Genomic DNA, 23,181 nt, shown 5'->3' on the forward strand with positions numbered 1-23,181 from the left:
GCCCCAAAGACCCGCAGTGGAGGCCCCCCTCTGCCGAATTACCGCCAAAGCGGGACCCGTTGCTGAAGAGCTGGGTCTTCAGTGGTAATTTGGCGGCAGGGGGTTCTTCCGCCCCAGAACAGAAGGATCCCCCGCCGCCGAAGAGCTGGAGTGGAAGAAGCTCTGGGGGCCCAGGCCCCACGAAAGTTTTCCAGGGCCCCCGGAGCGAGTGAAGGACCCCACTCCAGGGGCCCCGAAAAACTCTCATGAGAGCCCCTGCAGGGCCCGGGGCCTGGGGCAAATTGCCCCACTTGACCCCCCCCTCTGGGCGGTCTTGATCCCATCGCGTCTCCCCCTCTCCCCACATTAGCCAATGTCCCTCGCCCACACCCCAGACCACGAACACCCCCCAACACAACCCTCTGGGTCCCCATGCTGCACACATCATTATGGCAACTGAGCTCCTGCCCCAGTGTCCCCATAGCAGCTCAGTGTCTCCTGAGCCACCTACCTGCCCCTGGCACTCAGCCCTGGCACCCCTGCCTGGGTAACATCTGCTCCCTCCTCTGTGCCCCAGACAGATCCCAGCCCCCTGACACCTCTCCCCACAGCCCTCTGCCCGCTGCTGGGTGCTGCTCCCCGAGGACCCTCCCCCTAGAGCAGCCCCTCTCTTGGGCCGAGGAGCTGGGGTCACGGTCACACCAGGGCTGAATTCAGATTCTCCACTCTCTGAACCTCCCCCTGCAGCATCTCGGCCTCGTCCCCCATGTCCCGCAGGGCCCTGACTCTCGCTGTTTGCTCCTGCCTCCTTTGCCCAAGCCTGCCGGGCTCCCAGCTGGGCCCACAGAGCCCGGCAGGGTCTGGCCAGTGTCCCTGCCTCCCTCCTCCCTCACGGACACCCCCAGACCCTGCACTCAACCCTCGCTGGGTCTGGCCAGTGTCCCTGCCTCCCTCCTCCCCCACTGACCCCCCCAGACCCTGCACTCACCCCTCGCTGGGGCTGGCCCAGGGTTTGCACCGCAGGGGGTGTTGGCAGAAGGAGACTCATATCAGGCTGCCAGGGCCAGAGACAAGGGGACACCCCTCATTAGGACACAGGCTGAGACGCCAACTTGGAAGCCAGGGGCTGGCGCCAGGAGAGCGGCGGGGGGCACGAAGGCCGGTCACTCGGGAGCTGGGAGGTGCTAGAGGGAGGGATGCCAGAGCCCTGTGATCGTGGTGACTCCAGGGGCTCACACTCACCAGTGCAGGCGGCTGTCCCACTCCAGACACTTTGGCTCCCCTGTCTAGTGCATCTGATGTCAAACTGCGAGGGCCGGTACCCCGCAGGGCAGCTCCATGTCACCGAGTCCCCTGGGCTGTAAAACTGCTGCTCGAGGGCGAACCGGACCCTGGAGTCCCGGGTGTCTGGAGCTTTACACTTTTCTGTACACAGGAGTGAGATGGGGGTGAGGGGGCTGAGACATGCTTTGAACAGGGGCCTCTCGGGGCACCTTGGCAGAGCCACATGTGTTGTTACCATTCCACAGGCTGCCCGCTGTCACCTCCGCAGGGCCTGGGCTGGGCTTGGCTGGCTGGTCTCCAGGAGTGAAAGTAACTTACAGGACTTACCGATACTGCCGGAGTCCTGAGGGGGCATGGCCTCATCCGGAAGAGACGAGGCCTCTCAAGATTTAAAGGCCCTGGGGCACTGGCTATGGCTGGGAGCCCCAGAGCCTTTAAATCAACCCAGGGCCCTCAGCTGCAGAAGTGGCTGAAAGCCCCGGGGCTCAGGGGAAATTAAAGGGCCCGGGGCTTGGGCTGCCGCGGAGCTCCAGGCACTTTAAATGCCCACCGCAGTTCTGGCTGCCGGAGCCGCAGGCGGGATTTAAAGGACTCTGGGCTGCCCGCAGCGGAGGGAGCTCTGAGCCCTTTAAATCCAGCCCCAGCCCAGACACCAGAGCCGCGGGCGAGATTCAAAGGGCTCTGGGATCCCCGCTGCAGAAGCTGGTGCGGTCCGGCATGGTGTACTGGCTCTTGCCGGTACACCGTACTGAACCAGACCGGCTTACTTTCACCTCTGCTGTTCTCCCACAGATTTCACGCCCACGGGCCATTATGATCGTGACTTGTTATATCCTTGGGGGCAACCGCTATAGGAAGAAATTACTAGAGATACAGAGAGCTGTAAACCCTGGAGCAGTCTAGCCCCTAATAATCTAACTCAGTTGCCACAGCAACACAAGATTCTATTACCAAGATAACCAAATACACAACATGACTAGTTCGTTTATCTCCCACCCCAGGATTCAACACCACACGCTTGGCTGGGGAACTGAGTGTGTGTGTGTGTGTGTGTGGGTCTGGCGGGCTCTCACTGTGTCGTCTTCAGCCTTTAGACACAACTTCCCTGCTGGGCAGAGGGAATACTTCATGGCCTGGCTGCACATTAACTCTGTGTCACGGAGTCACCGGGCAATGCTCTGGAACTGCTCCCCATAAAGCCAGGTAGGACTTTGGGGAGCCTCCTCTCCCTTGGAGCCGACTTGTTCAGGGCAAGAAGCTCACACGGCTTCACCTCCTGGGTCTCTCCTTGGAGCATTCATCTTGGGGAAGAATGGGGGGTTGAGCACCCCCGCCAGGAACTGAGGAAGTTGGCGCCTATGCCCTGATACACAATGACACACCCTAACGCCTCCTACAGCGCACAGACACAGCAATACACACCGTTACAAGCTAACACACATCTCCCACATCTTACAGACACCTGGTATATCCTCAAGTCCCTGCACACAACCCCATATACACACCGCTATAATACTTAGCCACACAACCCCCGACACACACACACTGATACACTCCACAGACATCCCCTCACACCCCTCCAACACAGCCTAGAACCCCCCCACGCTCCCTCCACACTCTCCCCCCCCAGGCTGCATTCGCTGTCACTGTCCCTTCCAGGGCCGGCTCCAGACACCAGCCTACCAAGCACGTGCTTGCGGGGGCAACCTGAGGACGGGGCAGCGCTCAGGGTTTGTTTTTGTTTTCTTTGGTTTGGCCGGGTGGCGCTGGGAGGGGCGGGGACTTGGGCGGCGGGGTGCGGTGCTCGGGGGGGGTGGGAGGCTTAGGCAACACGGCGCTCGGGGGGGCGCGGACTTGGGCAACGTGACACGACACTCGGGGGCAGGGACTTGGGCAGCGCAACACTCGCTGGGGCGGGGCGGGGCTCTTTTTTTTTATTATTTTTTGCTTGTGGTGGCAAAAATGTTAGAGTTGGCCCTGGTCACTTCACGCCCTTCGGAAGGTCTGAGCTGAACACCTAAGACATAAAGATGCCCCCAGGAAGTTGCAGGGCCTCTTTGGAGGCTCTCGGTGTCCCAGGGTTTGGATCCTGCCCCCCAGCCCGCCCTGCAGCCCGTCTGGGCAGAACTCACCCACACAGCTCACATTCCTCGTGTCCCACTCCACGTGCCCAGCCGTCTCCGTACATCGCACCCAAGCCGGGCTCCCCTCGTACTGCTCCGGGCGACAGGTCACCAGAACGCTCTCGCCAACGGCAAACTCTGTCCGTGCAGAGGCAGCAGAGACTGACGAGGGCCAGTTTCCTGCCATCGTACAAACGCCTGGAAGGAAAGAAATGTCCAGTCTCTGTGGATCCTGTTCTGGTGAAAGGTGCAGCTGGCTGCCCCGGGTGATCCTGGAGCAGAGCTGAGCCAAAGGGAGCCCTGGAGAACCCAGCAGAGCAAAGGGCTGGGGAAAGGCGAGAAACATGGACACGCTGGTGACAGGGAGTCTCTGGCCTGTTCCTGCCCTTCCATATTGGCCCCAGGGCCCAGGGCCTTCGTGGGATGGGTGGGGTCTGGCTCAGGGCCCCTGCATTTGAAGCAAGGTTAGTGTCCCCATACGAAAGGCTGAGAGGCCAAAACGAACCAGAGAGTTTATGGGGCGAGAATCCACCTGGATCCGGAGATACCAAAGTGTCACGGAGTCTGGCTGCCAGTCCGGCCCCTGTGCCTGCGGTGACTCGGGGCGGGGCTAACACTTACCCCGGCATGCGGGTATCTCACTCCAGACAGCCTGGCTCCCATTTCTGACACATTTGATCACAGGCGGTGACGGCCAATACCCCTCAGAGCAGTTCAACGTCACTGAGTCACCCAGGGAGTAGAACTGCCCCTCCTGGGCAAACTGCAATCCAGAGTCCCAGGTTCTGGATATTTCACAATTTTCTGTGTAACAAAGAAATAAGGGGAGACTCTTGAGGGTTATTCAGTCATGTGGCTTCCCACAGCCATTATGGGCCCGATCCTGAGCCATGCTGGGCACCCACACTACAGCAGGGGTTGCCAGGATAAGCTCCTCTGTGATCACGTCTATCTCCCCCATTTCTCTCTACAGGATTCACACGTGCTTGGGACCTCGGGGGTGGGATGAGTGAGGGTGAGTGCAGGTGAGTCAGCCCAACTGAGTCGCTGTATTTCCCTGGGTGTCAAGGCCAGAAGGGCCCATTCTGACCATCCAGTCTGACCTATTGCCTTGTCCAGGCCAGAGACCCACCAGGGGGTCCCTGCAGGGGGGATCATCTCCCCTTCTGCCAGCAACTCTGTCACACTCAGTAACTGGTGGTTGAATCAGAGTGAATCTTTAGAAAGGCAGCAGCCACTCTCGATATAAACCCTTCATGTGTCAGAGACCCCACTCGTCCCTGGGGCAGCTGTTCCCCTGGGGAATGACCCTCACTGTTAAAACATTGCACATTATGGAGCCCCACCCCATAGCGTCCAAGGGACTGGCACAGTGACCGAGGCTGCAGCTCTGGCTCCTGGGGGCAGCTCTAGGAGTCTCAGTAGAACAGACTGTCACAGAGTGTGGGGGAGTCTGGGCCCTGCACCCCCACTTCCTGCGATTCACCATGACTCTCAGCCAGCCAGTAACACAGAAGGTTTATTAGACAACAGGAACACAGTCCCAAGCAGGACCCCCCAGCCAGGTCCCTCTGGGGGGCAAGGAGCTTAGACCCCAGACTTGGGGTTCCCTGCCTCTTCCCAGCCAGCCCAAAACTGAAACCAAAACTCTCTCCAGCAGGCTCTCTTCCTTTGTCCAGTTTCCCTGGCAAAGGGGTCAACTCATCCCACCCCACTCCTGGCTCAGGTACTGCCTGTCACGGAGTCCCCGGGCGACGCTCTGGAACTGCTCCCCACAAAGCCAGGCAGGACTTTGGGGAGCCTCCTCTCCCTCGGAGCAGACTGTCTGCAGGGCAAGAAGCTCACACGGCTTCACCCCCTGGGTCTGACCTTGAAGCATTCAGCATCCTCTGCCCCTCCGTGCGCTTCCCACAGCGAGTCCGCCCCAGCGGGGTCCTGGGGAAGCCACCGGGCCCTGCCCCCCCACTTCCTGCGATTCACCGTGACTCTCAGCCAGCCAGTAACACAGAAGGTTTATTTGGACGGCAGGAACACAGTCCCAGACAGGTCTTGCCGGTACAGACAGCAGGACCCCCCTTAGTTAGGTCCATCTGGGGCCCCCAGGGAGACCACAGCCCTGTTGGGAAGCCCAAGCCCTGTTGGGCCATCCCTCCATTTCCAGCCAGCTTCAAAACTAACCCCCCCAGCCCCTCCTCCTCTGGGCTTTGTCTCTTTCCTGGGGCCAGGAGGTCACCTGATCTCTTTGTCTCCAACACCTTCAGCTGGCACCTTTGCAGAGGGGGGGCCCAGGCCATCAGTTGCTAGGAGACAGAGGGTCAGGCATTTAGGTGCACTGGCCCTTTGCTCTGTAGCAATCACACACCCTTATCCCACCACCTAGATACTTAAGAACTGCACAGGGGACACTGAGGCACCAACACAGTATTCAGAGAAAACATTAAGAACATTCCCAGTTCTTCACACCCTCTCTCACCTAAAGTCATCCCCTGCTCTCCCATCCCCCATGCCAGGGCCAGCTGGGGCGGGGGGGCAAGTGGGGCAATTTGCCCCAGGCTCCACAGGGGCCCCCACGGGAACGACCGAGGTTTCCTCCCTGGCCCCAGCCCCAGCCCGACCCCACCTCCACCCTCTCCCAGAGCCTCAATGCATCCAAGAGCGTCCCTGAACAGCTGCCGTGAGGCTCCGGTGGGGCCCCTGAGCCCCTCCCCGCTGGGCCGCCTGGTGAGGGGGCAGGGCTCGGAGCTCCAGGCTGAGGGAGGGAGCTCAGGCCCCGCTGCAGCTCGCAGCCCTGCCCCCCCACCAGGCGGCTCTGAGCAGGGAGGGGCTCAGGGGCCCCACCAGAGCCACACTGCAGCTGTTCAGGGACGCTCCTGGATGCAGAGTGCTGAGGCTCTGGGTGTGGGGGGAGCTGGGGGTAAGGGGCCCGGGCTGGGGGACAGTCAGGGGACAGGGAGGGGGCAGAGGCTGGGGGGGCGGTCAGGGGACAGGGAATGGGGGGGTTGGATTGTAGGCGTTCCAGGGATCTGTCAAGACTCAGAGGGGGGGTGGATAGGGGTCGGGGCAGTCAGGGGACAGGGAGCAGGGGTGGGGTTCTGGGGTGGTGGTTGGGGGGAGTCTCTGGGGGACGGTGAAGGGACAAGGAGCATGATGGGTCGGGGATTCTGAGGGGGAAGGGCAGTCGGGGGGCAGGAAGTGGGTAGGGGTCGGATAGGGGCCAGGGCCAGGCTGTTTGGGGAGGCACCTTCCCTACCCTAAAGCTCATTCAGCAGTTTGAGGCTTGCAGAAGAGCCAAGCTGTTAGCTTTTCCATTAGGGCTGCCACCCCTTTCACTTCTCAAATGCCAAATTATAGTCTGTATTTAATTTCAGTGCCATAGGGAGATTCATGTCAGAGGAGGGTAGCTTCATTTCAAATTAGCCACTGGGGGAGGGATCACATGAGAAGAGCAATATCCTTCCCAGCCCTACCAAGGGAGAACCCCCTCCCCAGCATTCCCTGAGGCTTCAGAGGGGTTAGTTCAGTGGTTCTCAAACATTTGTCCTGGTGACCCCTTTCACATAGCAAACCTCTGAGTGCGACTCCTCCCTCTTAAAATTGAAAACACTTGTTTATATATTTAACTCTATTATAAATGCTGGAGGCAAAGTGGGGTTTGAGGTGGAGGCTGACAGCTCGCGGCCCCAGTAACAACCTTATGGACTCTACTCAGACCCTATGCCACCAGCACTCCCAGCTATCTCCGTGACACCACTGATTTCCTGAGGAAACTACAATGCATCGGTCACCTCCCAGAAAACACCATCCTAGCCACCATGGATGTAGAGGCTCTCTACACAAACATCCCACACACAGATGGAATACAAGCTGTCAGGAACACTATCCCTGACGATGCCACAGCACAAATGGCTGCTGAGCTCTGTGCCTTTATACTTACACACAACTATTTCAAATTTGATGACAATATATATCTCCAGATCAGTGGCACAGCTATGGGCACCTGCATGGCCCCACAATATGCCAATATCTTTATGGCTGACCTGGAACAACGCTTCCTCAGCTCTTGTCCACTCACGCCCCTTCTCTACCTATGCTACATTGATGACATCTTCATCATCTGGACTCATGGGAAGGAGACTCTGGAAAAATTCCACCACGATTTCAATAGCTTCCACTCCACCATCAACCTCAGCCTGGACCAATCTACACGGGAGGTCCACTTTCTTGACACCACGGTGCAAATAAGTGATGGTCACATTAACACCACCCTATATCGAAAACCTACCGACCGCTATGCCTACCTTCATGTCTCCAGCTTCCATCCCGGGCACATCACACGATTCATTGTCTACAGCCAAGCACTGAGGTACAACCGCATCTGCTTTAACCCCTCAGACAGAGACCAACACCTACAAAATCTCCACCAAGCATTCTCAAAACTACAATACCCGCACGAGGAAATAAGGAAACAGATCAACAGAGCCAGACGTGTACCCAGAAGCCTCCTACTGCAAGACAAACCCAAGAAAGAAACCAACAGGACTCCACTGGCCATCACATACAGGCCCCAGCTAAAACCCCTCCAACGCATCATCAAGGATCTACAACCCATCCTGGACAATGATCCCACACTTTCACAGGCCTTGGGTGGCAGGCCAGTCCTTGCCCACAGACAACCTGCCAACCTGAAACATATTCTCACCAGTAACTGCACACCGCACCATAATAATTCTAGCTCAGGAACCAATCCATGCAACAAACCTCAATGCCAACTCTGCCCACATATCTACACCAGCGACACCATCACAGGACCTAACCAGATCAGCCACACCATCACCGGTTCATTCACCTGCACGTCCACCAATGTAATATACGCCATCATATGCCAGCAATGCCCCTCTGCTATGTACATTGGCCAAACTGGACAGTCTCTACGGAAAAGGATAAATGGACACAAATCAGACATTAGGAATGGCAATATACAAAAACCTGTAGGGGAGCACTTCAATCTCCCTGGCCACACTATTGCAGACCTTAAGGTGGCCATCCTGCAGCAAAAAAACTTCAGGACCAGACTACAAAGAGAAACTGCTGAGCTTCAGTTCATCTGCAAATTTGACACCATCAGCTCAGGATTGAACAAAGACTGTCAATGGCTTGCCAATTACAGAACCAGTTTCTCCTCTCTTGGTTTTCACACCTCAACTGCTAGAACAGGGCCTCATCCTCCCTGATTGAACTGACCTCGTTATCTCTAGCTTGCTTGCTAGCATATATATACTGCCCCTGGAAATTTCCACCTCATGCATCTGAAGAAGTGGGTATTCACCCACGAAAGCTCATGCTCCAAAACGTCTGTTAGTCTATAAGGTGCCACAGGATTCTTTGCTGCTTTTACAGATCCAGACTAACACGGCTACCCTTCTGATAAGTAACAACCTTGTGACAACCTGAGGGGTCCCGACCCCCAGTTTGAGAACCCCTGGGTTAATTTAATTTTAGCACCCTGTGTCCATTCACATGCATGTGCTATTTTCAGCATTTCAGTTTTCACAACATAGGCTCATCCCACACTCTGGAACAAGCTCAAATGCTCAGTTCGTGGAGTATGTACATAAGCTCTACTAAAGACAAACCCACAGTAACCGTCTCCAGTTTGTGAGGGACCCCATGGAGCCAGTCTCTAGGAAACAGATAAATGCATGGAGGTTAAGTCCATCAGTGGCTGTTAGCCAGGATGGGTAAGGAATAGTGTCCCTAGCCTCTGTTTGTCAGAGGGTGGAGATGGATGGCAGGAGAGAGATCACTTGATCATTGCCTGTTAGCTTCACTCCCTCTGGGGCACCTGGCACTGGCCACTGTCGGTAGACAGGATACTGGGCTGGATGGACCTTTGGTTTAACCCAATATGGCTGTTCTTATGTTCTAAGCTAAATGAACCCAAAGTTATGGAGACAGATATAAGTCAAGGAAGCCAGCAGAGTATCAAAAACCTGGAAAAATCTCTGGATGGGCTCAGGCGTTTGGTCACAAGCTGAGGTGGTTCAAAAGTTTTGAATTTTTTTTAAACAAAATTTTTTTTATTGTTTCTTTAAACAATCAAACACAGCAAGCAGCAAATATTTGGCCACACAGTTCTGAAACTCCAAACCATGTTCAGGTTTTGGCAGACTAATTTCAGCTTTTCAATTAAAAAAACCCACAACAAATTTTGAAGGAAAGCAGACATTGTCCGTGATTTTTTTCTGCTTTTTAAAAACCCCTAGTTTTCGATCCAGAAAAAGTTTTGACGGAAAATATTTGTCCAACCCTTTTAATGAGCTTTAGTGCCTTTTAGCACTAGCTGATGCTGAGAACCAGTGATACTTTGTAAAGAAGTTTTCTCAAAACTGGGTTTGTGCCAAGATGCGGAAGGTTTATTTTTCCCAGGGCCACCCATGGGGGGAAGCAAGTGGGGCAATTTGTGCTGGGCCCTGCGTGGGCCCCCACAAGAATATAGTATTGTATAGTATTGCAATTTTTTTTATGGAAGGGGCCCCCAAAATTGCTTTGCCCCAGGCCCCCTGAATCCTTTGGGCGGCCCTGCCCCATGCAGACAGTGCCAGTAAAACTAGATGCCATTCCCCGGTCAGTCCGCCATGCTCCCTATCGGATCACAAAGAGCCTCAGCTCCCCCTGCCCCCAAGCTCTGTCTGTCTGCCTAGGGCCCTGTATGGCACGTCCCTGCCATGCCTGAGCCCTTGCTAATGACGGGATCCGACATCAACAGCTCAGTGTGGAGATCTGACCGGTGGAGAATGAGCAGTTTCTGTGGGTCTGGAAGGCAGGAGCGGAGCACGCCCTGTTGAAAATGCCCAAACCGTCCTATGCTAACCACCACCGCTACCCCGGCCCCTCCTACAAACACAGGGATACACGTCCCAGACATCATCACCCCGATATCCCTATAGACAAACCATGACACAGAGCCTCCACACACATGGTATATGCACTGCCAGCCCATACCCCAACACACACACACATCCTGACACAGCGCCTCCACACACATGGTATATGCACTGCCAGCCCATACCCCAACACACATACACATCCTGACACAGCGCCTCCACACACATGGTATATGCACTGCCAGCCCATACCCCAACACACACACACACCCCAACACAGCGCCTCCACACACACGGTATGTGCACTGCCAGCCCATACCCCAACATACACACACACCCCGACACAGCTGTGATGTTATTGATATAATCTGGAACTGGCCCATGTGATTGCAGACTCCATTTTGCTGTAATTTTCCACAGTAAGAACAGAGAGATTCTTACACCTGGAAGTGCCTATAAAAGGCTGATGCCTCATCTCCATCTGGTCTTCAATCCTGCTTCTTACCTCTGGAGGGACTTTGCTACCAACTGAAGCTCTGAACAAAGGACTGAATGACCCATCCCAGCGGGGGATGTTCTCCAGAGACTTGATTTGAACCTGCAGTTTACTCCATCACTGCTACAAGCCTGAACTAAGAACTTTGCCATTACTGTATGGAATTGATTCTATTTAACCAATTCTAGCTCTCATCTCTACCTTTTTCCCTTTATGAATAAACCTTTAGATTTAAGATTCTAAAGGATTGGCAACAGCGTGATTTGTGGGTAAGATCTGATTTGTATATTGACCTGGGTCTGGGGCTTGGTCCTTTGGGATCGAGAGAACCATTTTCTTTTACTGGGGTGTTGGTTTTCATAACCATTCATCCCCAGGACGAGTGGGACTGGTGGTGATTCTGGGAGACTGGAGTGTCTAAGGAAATTGCTTGTGTGACTTGTGGTTAGCCAGTGGGGTGAAACCGAAGTCATTTTTGTCTGGCTGGTTTGGTTTGCCTTAGAGGTGGAAAAACCCCAGCCTAGGACTGTAACTGCCCTGTTTGAGCAATTGGTCCTGAATTGGCACTCTCAGTTGGGTCCCGCCAGAACCGCATCGTCACAACAGCGCCTCCACACACACGGTATGTGCACTGCCAGCCCATACCTCCCACACACACACACACCCCGACACAGCACCTCCACACACGCAGTATGTGCACTGCCAGCCCATTCCCGAACACACACACACACACACTCCAACACAGCGACTCCAACACGTGGTATGTGCACTGCCAGCCCATACCCCGACACACATGCACGCACCCAGACACAGCGACTCCAACACACAGTATGTGCACTGCCACCCCATATCCCTACACAAATGCACACCCCAACACAGCGCCTCTACAAAAACGGTAAGTGCACTGCCAGCCCATACCCCAACACACATCCTGACACAGCACCTCCACACACACAGTATGTGCACTGCCAGCCCATACCCCGACATACATACACATACTCCAACACAGCACCTCCACACAAGCGGTATATGCACTGCCACCCCACACCCCGACACACACACACAACCCCAACACAGCGCCTCCACACACACGGTATGTGCACTGCCAGCCCATACCCTGACACACACACGTACCCTAACACAGCACCTCCACACACATAGTATGTGTATTTCCAGCCCATACCCCGACACACACACACACACCCTGACACAGCACCTCCACATACATGGTATGTGCACTGCCAGCCCAAAACCTGACACACATGCACACCCCGACATAGCAACTTCACACACATGGTATGTGTACTGCTAGCCCATACACCAACACACACACACACACACCCCAACACAGCGCCTCCACACTCATAGTATGTGTATTTCCAGCCCATACCCCAACACACACACACACACCCCGACACAGCAGCTCCGCACACATGGTATGTGTATTTCCAGCCCATACCCCAACACAGATGCACACCCGGACACAGCACCTCCACACACACGGTATATGCACTGCCAGCGCACATCTTGACACTGCGCCTCCACACACAGGGTACGTGCACTGCCAGCTCATACCCTGACATACACGCACACCCCGACATAGCAACTCCACACACACGGTATGTGTACTGACAGCCCATACACCAACACACACCTCGACACCCTCCCCGACACAGCGCCTCCACACACATGGTATGTGTATTTCCAGCCCATACCCCGACAGACACACACACACACCCCGACACAGCAGCTCCGCACACTTGATATAGACTCATAGACTCATAGACTCTAGGACTGGAAGGGACCTCGAGAGGTCATCGAGTCCAGTCCCCTGCCCTCATGGCAGGACCAAATACTGTCTAGACCATCCCTAATAGACATTTATCTAACCTACTCTTAAATATCTCCAGAGATGGAGATTTCACAACTTCCCTAGGCAATTTATTCCAGTGTTTAACTACCCTGACAGTTAGGAACTTTTTCCTAATGTCCAACCTAAATCTCCCTTGCTGCAGTTTAAGCCCATTGCTTCTTGTTCTATCATTGGAGGCTAAGGTGAACAAGTTTTCTCCCTCCTCCTGATGACACCCTTTTAGATATCTGAAAACTGCTATCATGTCCCCTCTCAGTTTTCTCTTTTCCAAACTAAAAACACCCAATTCTTTCAGCCTTCCTTCGTAGGTCATGTTCTCAAGACCTTTAATCATTCTTGTTGCTCTTCTCTGGACCCTCTCCAATTTCTCCACATCTTTCTTGAAATGTGGTGCCCACAACTGGACACAATACTCCAGTTGAGGCCTAACCAGCGCAGAGTAAAGCGGAAGAATGACTTCTCGTGTCTTGTTTACAACACACCTGTTAATGCATCCCAGAATCACGTTTGCTTTTTTTGCAACAGTATCAAACTATTGACTCATATTAAGCTTGTGGTCCACTATGATCCCTAGATCTCTTTCTGCCATACTCCTTCCTAGACAGTCTCTTCCCATTCTGTATGTGTGAAACTGATTGTTCCTTCCTAAGTGGAGCACTTTGCATTTGTCTTTATTGAACTTCATCCTGTTTACCTCAGACCATTTCTCCAATTTGTCCAGATCATTTTGAATTTTGACCCTGTCCTCCAAAGCAGTTGCAATCCCTCCCAGTTTGGTATCGTCCGCAAACTTAATAAGCGTACTTTCTATGCCAACATCTAAATCGTTGATGAAGATATTGAACAGAGCCGGTCCCAAAACAGACCCCTGCGGAATCCCACTTGTTAGACCTTTCCAGCAGGATTGGGAGCCATTAATAACTACTCTCTGAGTACGGTTATCCAGCCAGTTATGCACCCACCTTATAGTAGCCCCATCTAAATTGTACTTTCCTAGTTTATCTATAAGAATATCATGCGAGACCGTATCAAATGCCTTACTAAAGTCTAGGTATATCACATCCACCGCTTCTCCCTTATCCACAAGGCTCGTTATCCTATCAAAGAAAGCTATCAGATTAGTTTGACACGATTTGTTCTTTACAAATCCATGCTGGCTTTTCCCTATCACCTTACCACCTTCCAAGTGTTTGCAGACGATTTCTTTAATTACTTGCTCCATTATCTGTATGTGTATTTCCAGCCCATACCCCAACACAGATGCACACCCGGACACAGCACCTCTACACACACGGTATATGCACTGCCAGGGCACATCTTGACGCATACACACACATACACACACCGACACAGCGCCTCCATACACGGTATATGCACTGCCAGCCCATATCCCAACACACACACACACCGACACAGCACCTCCACACACATGGTCTGTGCACTGCCAGCTCACACCCTGACACACGCACATCCCGACATAGTGACTCCACACACGGTATGTGCACTGCCAGCCCAAAACCTGAGAGTCTCTGGATTAAGTTTAGAAGTGTGAGCAAAAAGGGTAATGTCTTGGTGGGAGTCTGCTATAGACCACCAGACCAGGGGGATGAGGCTTTCTTCCGGCAACTAACATCAGTTACTAGATCGCAGGCCCTGGTTCTCATGGGAGACTTTAATCACCCCGATATCTGCTGGGAGAGCAATACAGCAATGCACAGACAATCCAGGAAGTTTTTGGAAAGTGTAGGGGACAATTTCCTGGTGCAAGTGCTGGAGGAACCAACTAGGAGCAGAGCTCTTCTTGACCTGCTGCTCAAAAATAGGGAAGAGTTAGTAGGGGAAGTAAAAGTGGATGGGAACCTGGGAGGCAGTGACCATGAAATGGTCGAGTTCAGGATCCCGACAAAAGGAAGAAAGGAGAGCAGCAGAATACAGACCCTGAACTTCAGAAAAGCAGACTGACTCCCTCAGGGAACTGATGGGCAGGATTCCCTGGGAGAATAACATGAGGGGGAAAGGAGTCCAGGAGAGCTGGCTGTATTTTAAAGAATCCTTACTGAGGTTACAGGAAAAAAACATCCTGATGTGTAGAAAGAATAGTAAATATGGCAAGTGACCAGCTTGGCTTAACAGTGAAATCCTTGCTGATCTTAAACACAAAAAAGAAGCTAACAAGAAGGGGAAGATTGGACAAATGACCAGGGAGGAGTATAAAAATATTGCTCAGGCTCCAGGAGTGAAATCAGGAAGGCCAAATCACACTTGGAGTTGCAGCTAGCAAGAGATGTTAAAAGGAACAAGAAGGGTTTCTTCAGGTATGTTAGCAACAAGAAGAAAGTCAAGGAAAGTGTGGGCCCCTTACTGAATGGGGGAGACAACCTAGTGACAGAGGATGTGGAAAAAGCTAATGTACTCAATGCTTTTTTTGCCTCTGTCTTCTTAAACAAGATCAGCTCCCAGACTGCTGCACTGGGCAGCACAGCATGGGGAGGGAGTGACCAGCCCTCTGTGGAGAAAGAAGTGGTTTGGGACTATTTAGAAAAGCTGGACGAGCACAAGTCCATGGGGCCGGATGCGCTGCATCCGAGGGTGCTAAAGGAGTTGGTGGGTGTGATTGCAGAGCCATTGGCCGTTATCTTTGAAAACTCATGGTGATTGGGGAGGTCCCGGATGACTGGAAAAAGGCTACTGTAGTGCCCATCTTTAAAAAAGGGAAGAAGGAGGATCTGGGGAACTACAGGCTAGTCAGCCTCACCTCAACCCCTGGAAAAATCATGGAGCAGATCCTCAAGGAATCAGTTCTGAAGTCAGGGCCACCCAGAGGATTCAGAGGGCCTGGGGTCTTCGGCGGCGGGAGGCCCTCACTTCGATGGTACTTCGGTGGCGGGAGGGTCCTTCCGATCCGGGACCTGCCGCCAAAGTGCCCCGAAGACCCGCGGTGGGGGTCCCCTGCTGCTGAATTACCACCAAAGCGGGACCCGTTGCTAAAGAGTGGTAATTCAGTGGTGGGGGGCCACCGCGCCTACACACACACGGTATGTGCACTGCCAGCCCATACTCCGACACACACACAAATTGCCCCACTTGCCCCCTCCCCACCCCCGGGCAGCCCTGTCTGAAGCACTTAGAGAAAAGGAAAGTGATCAGGAACAGTCAGCATGGATTCACCAAGGGCAAGTCATGCCTGACTAACCTTATTGCCTTCTATGAGGAGATAACTGGGTCTGTGGATGAGGGGAAAGCAGTGGACGTGTTATTCCTTGACTTTAGCAAAGCTTTTGATACGGTCTCCCACAGTATTCTTGCCAGCAAGTTAAAGAAGTATGGGCTGGATGAATGGACTATAAGGTGATTAGAAAGCTGGCTAGATCGTCGGGCTCAAAGGGTAGTGATCAACGGCTCCATGTCTAGTTGGCAGCCGGTTTCAAGCGGAGAGCCCCAAGGGTCAGTCCTGGGGCCGGTTTTGTTCAATATCTTCATTAATGATCTGGAGGATGGCGTGGACTGCACCCTCAGCAAGTCTGCAGATGACACTAAACTGGGAGGAGTGGTAGATATGCTGGAGGGTAGGGATAGGATACAGAGGGACCGAGACAAATTAAAGGACTGGGCCAAGAGAAACCTGATGAGGTTCAACAAGGACAAGTGCAGAGTCCTGCACTTAGGAGGGAAGAATCCCATGTACTGCTACAGACTAGGGACCGAACGGCTAGGAAGCAGTTCTGCAGAAAAGGACCTAGGGGTTACAGTGGATGAGAAGCTGGATATGAATCAACAGTGTGCCCTTGTTGCCAAGAAGGCTAACTAACGGCATTTTAGGCTGTATAAGTAGAGGCATTGCCAGCAGATTGAGGGACGTGATTGTTCCCCTCTATTCGACATTGGTGAGGCCTCATCTGGAGTACTGTGTCCAGTTTTGGGCCCCACACTACAAGAAGGATGTGGAAAAATTGGAAAGAGTCCAGCGGAGGGCAACAAAACTGATTAGGGGGCTGGAACACATGACTTATGAGGAGAGGCTGAGGGAACTGGGATTGTTTAGTCTGCAGAAGACAAGAGTGAGGGGGGATTTGATAGCAGCCCTCAACTACCTGAAGGGGGTTCCAAAGAGGATGGAGCTCGGCTGTTCTCAGTGGTACCAGATGACAGAACAAGGAGCAATGGTCTCAAGTCGCAGTGGGGGAGGTTTAGGTTGGATATTAGGAAACACTATTTCCCTAGGAGGGTGGTGAAGCACTGGAATGGGTTCCCTAGGGAGGTGGAGGAATCTCCTTTCTTGAGGTTTTTAAGGTCAGGCTTGACAGAGCCCTGGCTGGGATGATTTAGTTGGGATTGGTCCTGCTTCGAGCAGGGAGTTGGACTAGACACCTCCTGAGGTCCCTTCCAACTCTGGTATTCTATGATTCTATGATTCTATGATACCCCAATACACATGTACACACCCTGACACAGCGCCTCCACACACACAGTATGTGCACTACCAGTCCATACCCTGACACACACGGACACCCTGACACACACCCAGATGGGCTGCTCTGCACTAGCTGCCTCATACCCTGGCTGTCACCATCGTTTAATACTTTTCCGAACGTTCAGGACATAAATACCCCCCTTGCTCACAGTGACTCGGGGGGTCCCGCACTCACCCTGCTGGCAGGTTGGTGTCTCACTCCAGACAGCCTGGCTCCCATTTCTGACACATTTGATCACAGGCGGTGACGGCCGATACCCCTCAGAGCAGTTCAGAGTCACCGATTCATCCGGGGCATAGAACTGCGTCTTGGGGGCAAACTGCAATCTGGAGTTCCAGGTTTTGGGTATTTTACATTTTTCTGTGGGTAAAGGAGAGCAGAGCACTGAGGGTCGCTGGAACCAGGCAGACTCCACTGGGTATTATGGGCTGACACTGAACCATCCTGGGTGCCCACAAGAGCTGGGGGGGTAGGGCTGAAAGGATCAGCCCCTCTCAGGATCAGGCCCCACGTGCTCAGGTACATTTACTCCGTGCACACGCTCAGGGCCACCGTGGGGAGGGCGAGTGCAGACCAGCCAGCCCCACTGGGCCGTGGGGAGAACGGTGTTCCTGGTCTCTGCTGCTCCTACACGGTGAGTAGGGCCAGGAGCCGGGATCAGATCCACGCGCCTGCCCCCCTGGGGACACTTTGGGTGGGAAGCTGCTCATTGCAGCAGGACTCTCCCCACAGCCTCTCAGCAGCCTGGATGGAGCCCTCTCAAGCCAGACGGCGCCCAGCCAGCCCCAGGGCCGGCTCCCCGCACTCACTGACACACTTGTGTGCACCCAAATCCCACTCGAAGCGTCCCGACTCCGTCTCTCTGCACGTCACACTGAACGAGTTCTGCTGGAACTGCTGACGACAGGTCACCCGACCCTCAGCCCCGACGCCGAACTCCGTCTGTGCAGGGTCAAAATCCACCTGCCTCACCCAGTCATTGCACATCCCTGTGAAAGGAACAGGAGAGCGGCCATGGGGGTGCGTCTGCCCTGCGGTCTGACGGCCCCTGGCTCTGGGGAGCCGGCCCCAGGGTCATGCAGATGCTGGGGCCGGCCCAGCATATAATGGCCCTGTGACCACGGGGAAGGCTTGGGGAGTGAGTCTGGGGCAGGGAGGGGACCGCGTGTCCGGGAGGCCCGTGCCTGGCTGCTCTCAGAAACGGTATTGGAAGAACCAGCCTGAGAAATGATGAGATCAGTTCCCAGGCCTCAGAGTTTCACTCCTCGCAGAGCTGCCCAGCAGTGCCCGGCTGAGACACCTGCCAGGCCAAGGCCACAGCCACCAGCAGCCGCCTCAGGGCCTGGTGGGAGCCGTGTGCACTGGGGGGGAGCCTGTGTTTGTGGGAGGGCCCACGGTGACAGCCATGTGCGAGGTTTCTCGGCAGGCTGAGGGAGGAGGTCTCCCTTTCTCTGCCCATTGTCATGGCCTCCCAAAACTGCCACCCCCAGGTCTCCCACTCCTGGCATCACACCACTGGTCTCCAGTGGCTGGTTATCACCGGCTCGGTTTCCCTGGCCATTTCCTGCCCGTAACTGGCTGCAGCCCCATGCCTGGGCTGGCTGGGGAGGTTTGGCCCCATGCCCGGGGGGTGGGCACGGGGGCTGTATCAGTCTCCGAACACTCACTGAGACACTTGACTCCACTGATATCCCAGACTGCCCCACGGTCCTTCAGCGCTGTGCAGTTTGCAGGGTATGTGCCGGATTCATTCTCCTCAGTGCACGTCACCAGCACCATGTCATTCACCCGAACCTCCGTCTGCTCGGGGGGAAATGTCACCTTCGTGGTCCAGGCTCCCTCCCTCCTGCACGTGCCTGTGATGAGGGGAACGAGAGGCTGAGGTCTGGCTGGAGATGGACCCTGGTCACCACCTTAGCACCTCTGCGGCTTGCCCAGAGACCGAGGAAACGTCCTGGGAACGGCCCAAGCAGCAGCACCTGCTCCCAGTGCCCCCGGAGGTGCAGAGAGGGCAGGTTAGGGGCACTGGTCAGGTCAGAGAAGGGGCCCAGCACCCAGAGGTGACAGAGCCCAGCGGGGGGATGAGGGGGGAGCGTCCTCAGCAGTTCCTCAAGGGAGCTCCAGGGGCAGGTTGTTTCCCGGCCCCCTGCACCAGAATGGTCCTGAACAGGGCGGGATTCCTCCCTCTCACTGACCCGCCCAACTCCAGCTGCACCCGCAGGTCCCTGCCCCAATAGCTGCCACCCAGACAGGTAGGGGAGGGGATGGGAATCACCTAAGCCAGGTGAGCGCATGGAGCAGACAGCAGCACCCAGTTCAGTGGGCACTTGTTCCTATCAAGGGCCCCCTTCTGTTAGCTGCCAGGGGCAAACCCTGCCCTGCCCATCCTCATCACCTACTCGAGGCTGCAGGGGTAAATCAGAGCAGGATTCACCCATCTCTGTTTGCATCTCTCTGGCCTAGAGGTCTCCATGCACAGAGCTCCCTGCCCTGCACAGGAGAGGAGGGTCCCTCCCCGCCCCGCACCCTTCAGAAGGGGAGGAGGAGTGAGCTCTGGGTGGGCAGGGTCCAGAAAGTGGCTGGGCCTGCCCTGGGTGGGGACACCCCAGGGGCAAGGTGGGTGCACAGCACCCCTCACCAGCCCTGCGGAGTATATCACTAGCTGCGTTGCCAGCTGTGGTGCAGAAGAACCTGGGGGCTGCCTTGCCCAAGGGAGGTCCAAGTCGTGTGGGTCCTTGGAGTTGTGCTGCCAAGCAGGAGAAGGGAGCCCCAGGGCTGGCACAAGGCCTGCTGTCAGTCACACTACCCCAGGCACACACTGAGCAAACCTGTGGGGATGACAGTGGCAGGAGGCTGTGGGGGACCCCAGAGCTGGGGAAAATTGGCAGCAACAAGAGATCCTAAAACGTCACACGAAAAAATAACATGGCAGAGTCCAAGGGTAATCCTGACAAACCCATACGCTGGCAGGCAGGATCAAACGAGGGACCTCTAAAGCTTAGTGCATAAGCCTCTACTGCATCTCATGCATCCGACGAAGTGGGTATTCACCCACGAAAGCTCATGCTCCAAAACGTCTGTTAGTCTATAAGGTGCCACAGGATTCTTTGCTGCTTTTACAGATCCAGACTAACACGGCTACCCCTCTGATACTTGAAGCCTCTACTGTGTGAGCTAAAAGCCAGCTGGCTGTAGAGCAAACTCATTAAGCTCTCACTCTCTAAGGCCTGGTCTACACTACGAGTTTATCTTGAATTTAGCAGCATCAAACCAAATTAATGCTGTACCCATCCACACAACTAAGCCCTTTATTCCGGTATAAAGAGCTCTTAATATCGATATCTGTACTCCTCCCCGACGAGAGGAGTAGCGCTGAAATCGGTATTGCCATGTCTGATTAGGGTTAGTGTGGCCGCAAATAGACGGTATTGGCCTCCGGGCGGTATCCCACAGTGCACCATTGTGACCGCTCTGGAAAGCCATCTGAACTCGGATGCACTGGCCAGGTACAGGAAAAGCCCCGCGAACTTTTGAATTTCATATCCTGTTTGGCCAGCGTGCAGAGCTCACCAGCACAGGTGACCACGCAGAGCTCATCAGCACAGGTAACAATGCAGTCTCCTGAGAATCGAAAAAGAGCTCCAGCATGGACCGCACGGGAGGTACTGGATCTGATCGCTGTATGGGGAGAGGATTCCGTGCTAACAGAACTCCGTTCCAAAAGACAAAATGAAAAAACATGTGAAAAAATTTCCAAGGCCATGATGGAGAGACCACGCCAGGGACTCAGTGCAGTGCAGAGTGAAAGTTAAGGAGCTCAGACAAGCCTACCAGAAAACCAAAGAAGCAAACGGAAGGTCCGGGGCAGGGCCGAAAACATGCCGCTTCTACGCTCAGCTGCATGCAATTCTAGGGGGGTCCGCCACCACTACCCCACCCCTGTCCGTGGATTCCGAGGTGGGGGTGGTAATCTCAGCCATGGCTGAGGATTCTGGGGACGGGGAAGATGAGGAGGAGGAGGAAGAGGAGGACGAACTTGCAGAGAGCACACAGCACTCCGTTCTCCCCAACAGCCAGGAGCTTTTTCTCAGCCTGAAGGAATTATGCTCCCAGCCCTCCCAAGTCACTATCCCACACAATGAAGCCATGGAAGGGACCTCTGGTGAGTGTACCTTTTTGTAAATATAAAATATGGTTTAAAAGCAAGCGTTTTTTAATGATTAATTTGCCCTGAGGACTTGGGATGCATTTGCAGCCGGTACAGTTATTGGAAAAGTCTGTTAACATGTCTGGGGATGGAGCGGAAATCCTCCAGGGACATCTCCATGAAGCTCTCCTGGAGGTCCTCCAAAAGCCTTTGCAGAAGGTTTCTGGGCAGGGCAGCCTTATTCCGTCCTCCATGGTCAGACACTTGACCACGCCATGCATGTAGCAAGTAATCTGGTATCATTGCATGACAAAGCCTAGCTGCATATGGTCCCGGTGTTTGCTGGCATTCAAGCAACATCCATTCTTTATCTCGCTGTGTTATCCTCAGGAGAGTGATATCGTTCATGGTAACCAGGTTGAAATCCGGGAATTTAATTAAGGGGACAGAGATGGCCATTCCTACTGGGCTGTTTGCCTGTGGCTGAAAATAAATCCTTCCCTGCAGTTAGCCAAGCGGGGGGGGGGAGGGAGGGAGGGAGGAGGAAGAGGGATTGGCGCTGAGCTTTTTCGCGTTTGGCTAGCAGCAATCTTCCCTGATATCAGCCACGTGGTGGTGGGGGGGGGGGTAAAGCGATCATCCCAGAGAATTGAATGCAGGAGGGTGATGGTTATTTTGGTTTCTGCTGCTCCACGTTAACAGGAAAGCAGCAGCAGTCAATGGGCTTTGCTTGGTATGTGGGAAAGGAGGGTGCTGGTTTTATGAAGGCTGCAGAAGCCGAAAGACAATGTCTTACCATGGCCACATGCAAGCCGAATTCTGCTGCCCAGGCCTGCGTCTGTGAGATCTCTAACACCAGAGCCGCAGGCACTCAATATTAAGATGCAAAATGCGACCTTGTAGTGAAATCACGTGTGCTATGTAAGGTGAGTAGTGTTGTTCACCATGAAAGAGTATAAGCATTATTCTGTAAAAAGTATCTTTTAAAATAATTCTCTCCCTTTTTTCCCTCCCTCGTGCAGCTGCAAATTTTTCAAGCCTCCCTACTCCATCCCAAAGGCTATCTCAGATAAGGCGGCAGAAAAAAAAGACGCGAGACAAAAATGTTCTTGGAAATCATGGGAGTGACCCGCAATGAAAGAGCTCATCTGAGTGAGTGGAAGGACGTGGTACCAAAGTACAGGAAAGATGCCAGTGAACGTGAGGACAGGAGGGACCAACGCGAGGACAGGAGGGACGCTCGAGATGAGAGGTGGCGGCAGGAAGATCAGCGGTGGCGGGATGCAACTCTGGGGCTGCTGCGTGATCAAACTGACATCCTCCGACGTCTGGTGGAGCTTCAGGAACAGCAGCAGGGTCACAGAGTGTAACCACCCTCACCACTTACCATGTTCCATATCTTTCTCACCCAGACGTGTAAGAACACTTGGGGGGAGGCTCCGTCAGGGGTGGCTCTAGGTATTTTGCCGCCCCAAGCATGGCAGGCAGGCTGCCTTCGGTGGCTTGCCTGCGGGAGGTCCCCGGTCCCGTGGATTTGGCAGCACGCCTGCGGGAGGTCCGCTGAAGCCGTGGGACCAGAGGACCCTTCTCAGGCAACCTGCCTGCCGCCCTCACGGCGACCCTCAGAGCACGCCCAGTGGCTTGCCGCCCCAGGCTCGCGCTTGGCGTGCTGGTGCCTGGAGCTGCCCCTGGGCTCCGTGCACCCACCCACTCCACCCCAGTGGAGCAAAAGGCTGTCATTATTTTGAACTTCTGAAGTGGCCTTTTCCTTCCCTCCTATCCTCCTCCCACACCCCACCCGGGCTACCCTGTCAGTTCTCTCCCTCTTTTTATAATCAGTTAATAAAGAATACATGGTTTTTAAATGATAGTGACTTTATTTCCTTAGAAAGCAAGCTGTGATCAAAGCAGAGGGTCAGTTGC

General features: G+C 54.3%; 3 protein-coding genes across 6 annotated transcripts in view; 2 read left to right on the top strand and 1 right to left on the bottom strand.

Moving 5' to 3' along the window:
• Positions 1-23,181, top strand: part of LOC127046504 (uncharacterized) — a 257,859-nt gene that overhangs the window by 219,555 nt on the left and 15,123 nt on the right. The window lies entirely within an intron of this gene.
• LOC127046476 (receptor-type tyrosine-protein phosphatase kappa-like) overlaps positions 1-23,181 on the bottom strand; it is a 119,407-nt gene that overhangs the window by 68,075 nt on the left and 28,151 nt on the right. For 3 of the 4 annotated variants that reach the window (XM_050943537.1, XM_050943536.1, XM_050943535.1), the window contains exons 2-7: positions 18,779-18,967; positions 17,921-18,100; positions 17,286-17,471; positions 4,008-4,190; positions 3,396-3,584; positions 1,222-1,404 (exon numbers count right to left, since the gene is read on the bottom strand). In XM_050943537.1, the coding sequence (XP_050799494.1) occupies positions 1,222-1,404; positions 3,396-3,584; positions 4,008-4,190; positions 17,286-17,471; positions 17,921-18,100; positions 18,779-18,967 (1,110 nt within the window). The remainder of the gene's footprint in view (positions 1-1,221; positions 1,405-3,395; positions 3,585-4,007; positions 4,191-17,285; positions 17,472-17,920; positions 18,101-18,778; positions 18,968-23,181) is intronic. The other variant, XM_050943538.1, reaches the window with a different exon arrangement.
• LOC127046543 (chromatin assembly factor 1 subunit A-like) overlaps positions 20,642-23,181 on the top strand; it is a 52,860-nt gene continuing 50,320 nt past the window's right edge. The window contains exon 1 of the mRNA XM_050943717.1: positions 20,642-21,068. The gene's annotated coding sequence lies outside the window, so the exon portion shown is untranslated. The remainder of the gene's footprint in view (positions 21,069-23,181) is intronic.

Source organism: Gopherus flavomarginatus, chromosome 3, assembly GCF_025201925.1.
Source record: "Gopherus flavomarginatus isolate rGopFla2 chromosome 3, rGopFla2.mat.asm, whole genome shotgun sequence".
Classification (NCBI taxonomy): domain Eukaryota; kingdom Metazoa; phylum Chordata; order Testudines; family Testudinidae; genus Gopherus; species Gopherus flavomarginatus.